The following is a 13,137-nucleotide window of genomic DNA, read 5'->3' on the forward strand; positions in this document are numbered from 1 at the left end:
GATTGGCTAAAGTAGACGCGCTCTGTCCGGCAATCTTTCACACAAAGCAGCATTTCGGCAAATTACCGGTAATGTTACAACTTCTCTTTCTGGAAAATAGCCGGAACGAATTTACCGATATTTTTAAAATAGGCCTGTTCACATTTACTTTTTCTGGAATTTTCCAGAAAGGTCTGTATGTGTGAAAGGGGCTATAGACTGGAGAGTCACTTTGAGTGTCATTGTAATCAATGAATCATTGACTGGAAACTCACAAAACAATTGTTCAGTGCGTGTTGTGAAAATAATCGCGTCTCCTAGATGGTGACATATAAATTGAAAATTACATCTTAGTTCACTCCATGTTATAAATAAAATGTATGATATTTAGGTTAAGTGTAGTGACGTAAAGAAAAAGTATCTCAATTGTTAACACAGATTTTTTTAAAGTATCTCAATTGTTAACACAGGTTTTTTTAACCGCTGTCTCAGTTTACACATGGTTGATAAACAATCACATTCACTTTACAATCGCATCAGATACTAAAAATATGTCGAACCTGTAAATATTACAATTATACTTTCCAGGTTTTATTCTGTAACACCTTCATTATGACCAACTCTGTTATAAAGGTAACTCTTACAATAGATTCTGTGAAATGACAAAGTTGGCTGACCAAGATGAAGGGGGGAATTGAAATTTTGATTTATATCGCAAGCATAAGTATGTAGAAAAGCTTTTTATGGAAATTAATATGTCTCATACTACTTTTAGTTGAGCTCTTTGGAGGATGCATTTCTCCAAAACTATAAAAATGTCTTCTGCCAAAGCACCTGGCAAAGATTAAACAGCTTATCGCATGTGGTCTTTGAAAGTGAATGAAAGATCGTCCGTTTCTTCTATTAACTATCTGAGGCCAGTAACATTTCCCCAGCTGTCTCATTAAGGAAGGTTATGTATTGCCCTAATCCTTCATTAACATCACCCACTGTGTGTAGAAGCAGGTGGGCAGGTCTTCAGCAAGCCTAAATGTCCCCCCTGAGCCAGGCGAAACATCTTGTTCTCAGAATGATTTCTGCTAACCGGCCGCCATGGCTTAGATGACTTGCCAGAACTGGGATTAGATTTGTGGTTGATGTTGGGCGGGAGTTTCCTACCATATTTTAGTTTCTGATGAGATTTTGTTTTCCCAGGTAGGTGGACAGTCAGTGAAAACTTTGTCGCAGTTGGGTTATAGAAATTGGTAGATTAATACATCAATGTCTTTTTAGCAGAATCTTTCAGTAAACCATTAAAAAAAGTCCATTACGTAAGTTATTAGGGAAATGTTAGGCCACAGTTTTTGCTTAAAACATCAAAGGGCCATTTTTCTTGCACAAAAATTGTTTGTTTTTTGTTTGTTTGTTGCAATTTCGTTTTTTAAGCTCTCAAAAATATTTTAATTTAAACTAATTATTCAAAATGAGCTAAACAACACAATTCTTGAGGCCCTGCAAACCCCACAACTCACCTCTATTGACCAAAGTCCCTTTAAGACAAGTCATTTCACTGGGTGGCCATCTTTGAAATGCCTCTCGGGCAGTATGCGTGGACATTCAGTCTAAATAGGGAAACATCAAATTCTCCTAATCTACTAGCCAAGCTTATGACTGAATTTCATATCTAGAATCACCAATAAAACTAAACAACAATGGCCTCATAAGTTTTGTTTCTAAATGTTCAACTCCCTTTCCCGGAGTTTTGTCACTCTATTGACTTTATTCTAAAATGCGGAAGTGCGCCTGTTTTCGCGATTGTCTTAGAACTTCCGTTTCAGTCGCCTATAGGAGAAATGACAAGGAAAAATAAACGGCAAAAAACGGTCAAACTACTTGCTCTACAAACAAATGTTTGCATGACTATACAGACCAAGTAGAATAATATAACAAGGAAATATCAGTTTGCAACATCAAACAGCGAAACGAGCATTTTTTAATGTCTAAAAATGAATGGAAGTGAATGAGACCGGAAGTCTTGTGCCAAAAAGATTCAAATGGCGGCGCCCTCTCGTCTGCGGAGAATAAGGTCAATAGATGATTGGCTTCTGTGGTACAAGGCGGTCTTTATTCGCTATATTGACCATTACACTTTACGAACTATGAATGACATGTCTTGTGTAGAATAGTCTTTGTATTGGCTCACAGTTGGTCTTCCAGCCCCCTTCCCAGCACTTCTTTACTAGCTCCTGGTACTCATGGTTTCCTTTCATTTGCCTCTTCCATCCACTCTTCCCAGGGCACTGCGAGTTCAAGCATAGTCAACTGTCTTGTTGCCTCAGAAATTATAATAATGTCTGTTGGGAGTGATATTGGAACTATGTGCTGTGGGAACTTTAACTGCTTCCCCAGGTTGACTTGCAACTGCCAGTCAGCGGCTGAGTGGAGGAGGCCTGACCTTGTCCTTTGCCGTTGGCAGGGTTCCTCCCCAGCTCCTTTTCAATCCTCCTTTTTGGGGCAAGATGGTACCTACCAGAGATTATGGCATTGCATATTCTCTCCGCCACACTGCCTTCAGTACTTGTCCATGCTGCCAATGGTATTGCCCTTCCACTAAGGCCTTTGGACAGCTCCTCAATAGATGTTGTAATGATCCCCTACTAAAGTATAACTGGCATGCTGGACTCTCAATCTTGCCCCACACGTGAAGGTTGGCTGGACTTGGTAGTATGCACAGCCTGGATGAGGAATCGAATGTGCTGGAAGTCTGCCTGCATAATGTTTGTCCATGCCTCCTGCTGCCTCAGCCCCACTGTCCTGCTCACTCACTCTTTCTCCACACCAGCTCGAACTTCTTCCTGGATTAGCTGGTGTCTCTCCTTTCCTCTGGCCTTGCCCACTTGGGTCTTTAGGAAAAATCCCAAGCCTTATTAAAAACTAATAAGTTAACTTAATTCCTTCATGCTGTCCCAACAAATCGATTGTGTGGAATCCAGCTTTTTTTTTTTTTTGGTAAGTGTGAAATGTCAAGCATGTGTCATAAGGTCAAAGGACAATGACTGGTACACAAAACTCGGTGGCACTATTATACTCCATATTCTAACATCATAGTATCTTTTCACTTCTTTTCCCCACACTTTTATTTAAGGGTGCTGTTCCAGATTACTAACCAAGATCTACTCTAACTTTCCAGGTTCTGCAGGTTGCAATGTGCCGAATTTTGCTTGCCACTCTTAAACCAATTGTAACTGATTGTTTTGTAGGATCAAAATCAATGCCAAAAGTGTTGAAATGAAAAGCTTATGAAATAGCACAAGCTGGAAAAAAATAATACATTGTAAAAAATAATACATACATTGCTACTTTTTCACTAGCAGGTGGACCAATTTAAGATTTTTAAACCAGTAAATAAGTGAGGAAAAAAGCTAATAACAGTACAAAAGTAGCATTTAATACTGTCAGTGTCAAATTTTAAAAGCTGAATTTAATCCACTGAATTTATGGAGACACATTTTTTAACTGAAATAAAATGAATTGAAAATTGATTTTTGAATAATTTACATGAAATCTGGAAATTGAATATGAATTATTGAATTTTTAAGTATATAATCATGTTTGAAACATTTTTAGTTGAAATATTCACAGCTTAAATAAACAGCTGTGGTAAATTTCAGGACGTAAAATTACAAACCCTGGCAATCCAAGTCATTAAAATGCAGGCAGTTGTTAATTCAATGTATTATTTTTTTTCAGCTTGTGCTATTCGATAAGCTTTTTATTTCAATACTTATGGCATTGATTTTGTTCTATAGTTTCGGTACAATTTGCAATTTCCCCAACCAGCTCAGAGCTTGGGGGACCTGAGTGAGTGCTCCGACTTGGGGCCCCCCCCCCCCCTGGTTGTATTGACATTATTCATTTTTTCACACTGATCAATTCAATATGTGTCTAAAAGCCTGACATTTCCAAATGGATTAATGAGGAAACAAACGGCATTAAAATCCGAAGAATAACAACAACAACAACAACAGTTTGTTCATTTTCAAGAAAAGTGTTCATATAGTAAATCAGTCCTCACTCACTTTTACAGGGGAAATAACTTGCACATTTTTCACCACAGTCCAAATTGTTTATCTCTCTGCTGGAGGTCCAGTTCAACATTCATAGTTTTTCTTTACTCATTTGTGTGTGCATTAGTAACAGTACTCATGGCAGCTTGTTATTACTGTGCCGAATTGAACAATTATGTGTTTTGACAGGTAACACCATGCTGTTGAGAGTGTTGCCATCTGTATATCCACGCCAACCAGAGCCCATCCATCAACACGTGCGGGAGCTTACAGCGATGATGCCCCGCCTGGACCAGACAGGCAGACAGCACCTGCTCAGACTGCTGCAGATGATCTCAGACCTTCACCCCCTGGTGAGTGAATGACACATTACAGGATGTATGAGCAGAAGAACAGGGGGTATTTGCGGTTATTCGGGCTAAAAACAGAAAGAATGTGAAGGTCACCAAGGGAGTGGAGGATAAATGAGTGATTTAGCATTTCTTTTAGAGCTGACAGCTGCAGTACAAGGTCAGAGACTGTAAAATGGTGTGATGGTTGACACCTCTGTCGGTACTACAGTTGCGGATGGGGAAATGTCGGAAAACACATCCGAACCCCCCACGACTCTGAGTGAAGACAAATTTACAGGAAAAGAAAAAGGGAAACCACATTTTTGGCAGAAGCAGTCATCTATTTTTTTATGTTTTGAAGGGATTGGAGGATTTCTTGTTTGCCAATAGCAGATGTACGGTGTCACAGGAATGCTGAAGTCATAAGGAGCACATTTCGCATTGGACAGGAAGATGCATAATCAGTGACAATACCCGCATTAACACACTGGATTCTTTCAACAGTAGTGAGGAAATCGGGGATCCTCTTGTAGTTTCCAGGAGATACACAGGAAATGGAGATTCAGTGTAAAATGGTGCAACATTCAAGGATTCTTACTGTAATTCTAGACCCTCTTGTTTTTTTTACGATTTATTTTAAAAATATATTTAATAATTTATTCCAGTGATTTGAAAGATGAATTTTCAGCTTCATTACTCCAGTTTTCAGAGTTACACGATCCTTTAGAAATCACTCTAATTATTATTATTATTATTATTGCAATTTTTTGCGATTAAAAATGACTAATTTTGTGGTGGTAATTCCCAGAAATTTGTGAGAGTTTACAATTTATTTATTTTTTGTATATACACACACTACCAGTTAAAAGTTTGAGGTCAGTAGGATTTTTAATGTTTTAAAATAAGCTTCTCCTGCTCACCAAGGCTGCATTTATTTAATCAAAAATACAGTAGAAATTGTAAAATTGTGAAATGTTATTGCACTATAAAATAACTGCTCAAAAGTAGATTATAATTTAATTTAATCATTTATCCAGAGATTTTAAAGATGAATTTTCAGCTTCATTACTAAAGTCTTCAGTCACACCATCCGTCGGAAATCACTCTAATATTAATTATTCATTCATTCATTTTCTTGTCGGCTTAGTCCCTTTATTAATCCGGGGTCCCCACAGCGGAATGAAATGCCAACTTATCCAGCAAGTTTTTACGCAGCGGATGCCCTTCCAACCGCAACCCATCTCTGGGAAACATTCACACACACATTCACACACACTCTCATACACTACAGACAATTTAGCCTACCCAATTCACCTGTACCGCATGTCTTTAGACTGTGGGGGAAACCGGAGCACCCGGGGGAAACCCATGCGAAAGCAGGGAGAACATGCAAACTCCACACAGAAACGCTAACTGAGCCGAGGTTCGAACCAGCGACCCAGTGACCTTCTTGCTGTGAGGTGACAGCACTACCTACTGCGCCACTGCCTCGCCCCAATAGTAGTTATATTTTTATAATTATTAATATTAATGGTAATAGTAAAAAAAACAAAAAAAAACCTGACCCCAAACTTTTGAATGGTCGTGTATATATTTAAATAATAAATATTAAGTATTGTGTTAGATGTGCAATCTACTGAACTGCATCAAAAATGCCTAAAATGTTCTGTGTCGTTCATGTCGCAGGATGTCTAATGGCATCTTTGCAATCACGTAAAACAATGAATCGCAAACTAAAATAATATATCATTTGATTATATAGTTCAAATTGGTGGTTTTATGAGATAATTACTTTTTTGGGGGCTTAATTTTCCATTTAAATGAAGAATTTTCCAGGATCGCGAAAAAACTGACTTTGTTGATTTTGCATTGGATAACAAGGGGATCTGTAATTCTTCAAGCCCACATTCCAATAAAGGTCAACAAAAGTACAGTGTTCAGTGGCTGATTCTTGAATTACAGTAGAATAGTTTTAATAACTTATCTCTAATAATTGATTTATTTTATCTTTGCTATGATGACAGTAAATAATATTTGACTAGATATTTTTCAAGACACTTCTATTCAGCTTGAAATTTAAAGGCTTAACTAGGGTAATTAGGTTAACTAGGCAGGTTAGGGTAATTAGGCAAGATTTCTTTTAAGCTTAGTCCCTTTATTTATCAGGTGTCGCCACAGTGGAATAAATCGCCAACTTATCCAACATTTTTTTTTACACCGCAAATGCCCTTCCAGCCGCAACCCAGTACTGGAAAACACCTATACACACTCATTCAATCCCATACACCACAACCTATTTAGTTTATTCAATTCGCCTATAGCGCATTTTTTTTGGACTGTGGGGGTAACTGGACTTTCTAAAATGTTTTATTAACAGTTAACAGTTTATTGTTAATAAATTGATTAGAAACTGATTAGTTCTCTCACTGCTTGAATGTTTGTAGAATTTTTCACTTTTAAAGCTATATTTAGAGGAAATGCACATCATCTAGGAAACTTTTCAGTTATTTATTTTATTTATTTTTTGTATTTTTACTCCAAAATAAAAATTTATTAGGCTTAAATTGAGTTAATGGTTAAAAAATGTTCTCTAAGGGAAGACTGGGTTTTAAGTTGTCACATTTGTTAACTGTATATATTTTGACAAAATTTGTTTATAACAGAGTTGACAGATATTTCTGTTTACACTTTGACTTTCAGAATAAATATTTGAGATATTACAAGTTTAAGATTGACAAATGTAGAATCTGTAACAGTTGAAGTCAGAATTTTTTGAAGTCAGTATATTTTTCTCCAATTTCTGTTTTACAGGGTGAAGATTTTTTTCAGCACATTTCTAAACATAATAGTTTTAATAACTCATTTCTAATAACTGATTTGTTTTATCTTTACCATGATGACAGTAAATAATATTTTACTACATATTTTTCAAGATTCAGTTTAAGTGCAATCTAAAAGATTAATTAGGTTAATTAGGCAAACAAGGGTAATTAGGAAAGTTATTGTATAACAGTGTTTTTTCTGTTGATACCTGAAAAAATATTGCTTAAGGCAGATAATAATATTGATCTTATTTTTTTTATGGAAAACTAGCCGAATAAAGCAAATAAAACTTTCTTCAAAAGAAAAATTATTAAAGTATAAATATAATATAATATAAATATAAATGTAAATACTGTGAAAAATGTCTTGCTCTGTAAAAAATCATTTGTGAAATATTTGAAAAAGAAAAACATTCACAGAGGGCTAATAATTCTGACTTCTGACTGTATATATCCTACCAGTTTAAACTAGCATAAAAATAGTTTATATAAAAAGATTTTTTAGTGATGGATAAGTCCCCCAGACCATTCTGTCCCAGTGCTATCCAAGTGCTGCTAGTCATTTGAAAACAAGCGGGAGTAATAAAGATTAATCAATGGGTTTTCACATAATCACAGAGACTGGGAATTGTTCTCATAGGATGTCCTGTCTGCTGCTCTCCCAGAATCATCAGATCTACTTCATCAATTCAAAGGTGAAACGCTTCATAAGAAAAAAAAGAGAGGATTAAGCACATCCTTACTAAAAGTGTGTCATGCTGGAGAAAAGAGCTGGTGTGACGCAGTGTCCTCTAGTCATCACAATAGTTTGCCAGACGTGAATGTCAACCAACACAAGGTTTGACTGATGGTCTGTATTTCTTCTGTGAGTCACTCTTCTATTTGAAGGTCATCACTGCTTAGCTGTAACAGATAAATCTAGATAAACTGTCCACAGTGCACGGATGATTACGAGTTTCCTTTTACTCAACTTTTATTTTGTCAGTCTCTTACCATCACTTTTTTTTCTCTGTAAGCTCATGTAGGAACCAGGATTAATGGGTGGGCGGCACTGATATCAACCAACCAGAGGGCAGTGGTTCTTTACACAGCACAATCAGAACCATGAGGGACCACTGATGAAAGAGCAGTCGTGTTTGTGATGTTTTTACCGTTTTTATTACATCCCCGTTGTGAAGGGTCCAGATAGCCTGTCCTTGTGCGCTTCCAAGAACAGCGGAAAACAAACCTTTTCCACATCATGCATCTGCTGATTCTTCAGCGTGTTTACACACCACACATTTTGCATGATTTGAAACATGTCTTACGCAGTGCCTTAACATGCTTTAAAAGGTATCTTTTCCATGTTAAAAGGAATGTGACAGCGACTCACACAATTAATATTATATAAACAGTATATTTATAATATATTAACAATTTATTTATAAGCAGTTTGTATTTCGTGATGTCATGGCTGAACAACTGCATAAACTACCATGACAATGATCACCTCAGGTACTGATTATGTGCTTTATTCAGTGTTAAAGGGGACCTACAGTATTAGACCCATTTTACAAGATGTAAAATAAGTGTCTGATGTCCCTAAAAGTGAAGTTTCAGCTGAAAAAAATCCCACAGATAATGTTTATTAACTCTTTGTAACTGCCCCTATTAAGCTTTAATCCTAATTGTGCCATTTTGGTGACTGTCACTTTAAATTCAAATGAGATTGTGCTCCCAGCCCTCTTATCAAAAGAGGGAGGAGCTACAGATACCTATGTCTGCATAGTGGCAGAATCAAAATAAGACTAACGTCCTGTGCTAATGACATCATCACTAATGGGCGGGGCTTTCCCCTCTGAAAATGCACAAAGGGAGAAAGTCGATCAAAGTGTTTCTGCAGACTGTTTTTTATCAAGTGTGATTCTAAAATATTAAATGAATACATTATTTCCTATTACAAGCTATTTACAGTATATTCACAGAATATGTTAAAACTGTTAGAACCCATAATAGGTCACCTTTAAATGCTACTACAGTGTTTCCTCTAGGATTCTTTTCCAGCTGTGGCGGCAGGCCTTTTTTTTTACACAGATTTACCAACTACCTGTGGCGTTATTTCAATAACAAATGTTATGAGCGCAGTATTAGAATTCAAGATTGCATTTATATAATAGCCTACGAGCATGCGGATCTCTTTGCTTGCGCGCCGATTTCCTCTGCTTGTGCACAAAACTTGCACACCCCCTAAAATATAAGCCGCTTCAAGAGCGCGCAGATCTTCTTGTGCGGTCTCAAATAAACACTGCTGAAGTGCGATTTAGTGCATTTATGTAACGAGTATGTCTCCAGCATTTAATAGATTTGCTAGGAACATTTATTAATGTCTTCAATAGACCTGCAGAGCCGCATTAATGCACCCTGAAGTAAAGTGAAACGGCTATACGTCGTGTTTGCTGGCCTAATACATCACACACCTGCCGGTCAGGCAGTCAGTCAGTCAGTCAACACTTCACCTTAAAGGGTTAAACAAATGACGCACAACGGTTAAATACTAGTACAATACTACGGTTAAAGAAAAGTTTGTGCTGTTATAATTCACTTACCCTTTAATACGTTTTGGTGCGATTATCACCCGCTATTAAAAAAAAAAACGAATTGAAAAAAAAAAAATTTTAAATGAGAAGCTGTAATGTAGCCTTGGCGGGGTGAATCTTGGCGTGGTGCCCCGTCTTGGAAGAATTAATGTAGCGGAAACCATGCACTATGTGAGTTTGAATACCATTTTACGTGACATTCATTGCCATACTGAAAGCGGGAGCGGGAGTTTATCTGAGATCTTAAAAATAAATCTAGCAAACATAGTTTGAAAATGAATGTTAGAACTGTAACAAATATCAGTCACTCAGCATGTACTTTTAATAATGTTAAAGAGGTTTAATATGTTTCAATTCCATTATAAACCTTACAATTTCTTTAGAAGTGCAGTACACTGTTTGCTAACATTTTAATTCAAGATGACATTGTTATACATTCCATCCATTTACTATAGTAAATACAATGACTGATGCATCATTACATGTAACTAACCCTGAACCTAACCTAAATCTCCAAGCATATAGGAAGTACATGTGATTAATTTATAATGCTCAGTAGTTCGATAAATAGTAACGCTGTAACTACGTCACTTCAAAATAAAGTGTAACACACTGACTATGTTTACATGGACATCAGTAATCAAATTATTTGCCTTAATCTAATTAAGACAATAATATGATGAAGGCGTTTCCATGAGTTGCTTTTTAAATGTTCCTTTCATGATCTCGTTTTACATGTTAAGCACATAATCTTCATTTCCTTCGGAGCTTCATGTAATTTGGGTGTTTCATTTTTTATTTTGTCAACTTTATCTAAATTTTGGCATTTTCACTTTTATTCAGGAACATTTCATGCATGCCCCCCTTGACAAGTGAGATATTGGTTGCAACTATGAACTGCTGGAAGAGTGTTGTTTTAATTGAAGTTCATACTGCATGCTGAAAGGAAGGACAATACCTCCCCATTTCACGATGCAGGTGTCTGTGGTCTGGACTCTGAGTCTGTAGGAGCAAATAATAGTCAAACAGCCATGTGTGTGTGTGTGTGTGTGTGTACTATCCTCTCGCAGAACGCGGCGAAAAGTCTTACATGACAGTAATAGTTTGAATAAGGTGTCTGTACTGCACTTTAATAATGCGTCTAAAATCACCATATTCCACATTTCCTAATTCAATTTCTCCTTAGTTCGATTATGACCTTAATCAGATTAATCAAAATCGCTATTTACATGTTCAAGAGTTCACACTTAGCTCATGATTTATTCATAGCTTGTTTGGCATGCTGTCCCAGGAGAGAGCCCTGAGCTCAAGGGATCCTCAAGCCCAGGGCTCCCCCCGTTTTGCAGGGCGAGTGGAGATTGAGCTCAGGTCTATCGCAAACTCCCCCGCTGCTGAGGCCAAGGCGAACTTCCTGAGAGTAAGACATTATAAAAAAGGTTTAGGCTTGTTTTATCTATAATATAGAGCACATTTGGATGGTGGGAGGAAACCGGGGAACCCGGGGGAAACCCACGCGGACACGGGGAGAACATGCAAACTCCACACAGAAATACCAGATGGCTCAGCGAGGACCCAACACCATTGGTATTCTTGCTGTGAGGCAACAGTGCTAGTCACTGGGCCACCGTGCCGCCCATTCTGGATAAAGGAGGAAGAAGGGGAGGAGGGGGGTTTCTTCAAGACGAAGATAGTAGTAGAAAGGAAATGAGGATATATATAGTGATTTGGGATCCTTTGATTGGAGGATCATAATTAGCTAATGTGGACCAGCTGGGTCAATTATGAGCACATCGAAATTAGTTTAAAATTAAACTTCACGTAGACTCGTAATCAGAGTATTGTCTTAATCGCATTAAAATCGGATTATTGGTGTCCATGTAAACATACTCATCGTTTTTCACTTTCTGAATGGCTCTGGTGTTTATATTTTTCCATTGTAAGGCATCTGATGTTGATAGACAATCTAAGCCTGTTCACTTGTGAATGTTGTTGTGTTTTTGTGTGCTCAGGTATTGTCGTCTTTGGTGCCGTTGTTGATTGGTTTCCTCGGTGACAGCGATCTCGGTGACTCTGCGCTGGGTGTGCTGGTGAATGTGGCTCAATCAAGTCCTGTGTCTCTCGCACCCTTCCTGTCCACCCTGAGAAATGTGGGACAGAAGAACCCTTGGTTACTGGGACACATCGCTAAGATCCATAGAGCAGTGGGTCTGACAAGTGAGGTGAGCATTTGTTCATTTATGTTTGCACTTTTGTTTTAGTTGTCTTTTATTTATTTTGTTTTGGTTCCTATTATGAATTCTCATTGTGCTTAACAAGTTTACAATGATAATAAAGCTTGTTAAAAAGCTATAATACTTTGTTTTGTAGTGTGTAGTGTAGTTTGTGTAATAAATAGATTGCGCATTGGATGTAAATTTGGTTAAGACTTAAGAAAAATGTATAAATAAACTACAAACACGTGAGACCAACCGTCAAGAGAGTCTTCAGTAAAGATGTTTGAATGACTATTAATTAATTAATATCTGGCAAACTGGAAAGTATTTAAACCACTGTTCATTGCGCTGTGGCGACCCCAGATGAATAAAGGGAATAAGCCGAAAAGAAAATGAATAAATGAATGAATGACTACAAAGCATTTTGGTTCCAGTTTTGGGCCAAGTGCATTCAGAAGTTTCAGTTTTAACCCAGAAATGTTCATTTCTATACATCTTTACTGACAATAGTTGCTGCTTAACTATTGATGTGGTTTAATGTGCGTTTTAAAGAAATCACACTTATATTAATTTACATCTTATAACTAAATTAAAAAGCAACTTCATCAAATATTTCCATTAATGCCATAACTTTGTTTGTTATGGCATTAATTTTATATATATATATATATATATATATATATATATATATATATATATATATATATATATATATATATATATATATATATATATATATATATATTAGGGGTGTAACGATTTATCGTTGTACGATTTATTGCGATGCAAAAATGTCTCAATATGCATCGTGGCGTTATGACGATTTGATTACGATATGCCGTCCGTTTTCTCTTATTAGTTGAGCTGTTTGCAAGTGAGCTACGTTCCACCTGCTGTCGCACGTGAGTTCAGATTGCAGCAGCAGTAATGTTAGCAGACCAAGATGAGTGGAGCTGAAATAGAGGATGGCCCATCCTCTCAAAATCAGACGTCTGGCAACATTTCGGTTGTACAGTCATTGCTTTAGACTCGTCCGCTTTTTGACACGCATACTGGGTCAAACATCCTAAGTTTTAAAGTCTTCACAGTGATTTACATACTTTGCACAGCGACAGGGATACCTCCTAATGGTGTTGAAAGAGTCACATACTGTATTTATAAGGTACAAT

At 37.0% G+C, this 13,137-nt stretch overlaps 1 protein-coding gene across 3 annotated transcripts in view; it reads left to right on the forward strand.

Moving 5' to 3' along the window:
• Positions 1 to 13,137, forward strand: part of veph1 (ventricular zone expressed PH domain-containing 1) — a 163,017-nt gene that overhangs the window by 78,717 nt on the left and 71,163 nt on the right. For 2 of the 3 annotated variants that reach the window (XR_012393639.1, NM_212831.1), the window contains 2 exon segments: positions 4,215 to 4,378; positions 11,765 to 11,974. Coding sequence is in view for 1 of the 3 variants with exons in the window: in NM_212831.1 (NP_997996.1) it covers positions 4,215 to 4,378; positions 11,765 to 11,974 (374 nt within the window). In the remaining 2 variants the exon portion in view is untranslated. 3 annotated transcript variants of the gene reach the window in all.

The sequence above is a fragment of the Danio rerio genome, chromosome 18 (genome assembly GCF_049306965.1).
Source record: "Danio rerio strain Tuebingen ecotype United States chromosome 18, GRCz12tu, whole genome shotgun sequence".
Lineage (NCBI taxonomy): Eukaryota > Metazoa > Chordata > Actinopteri > Cypriniformes > Danionidae > Danio > Danio rerio.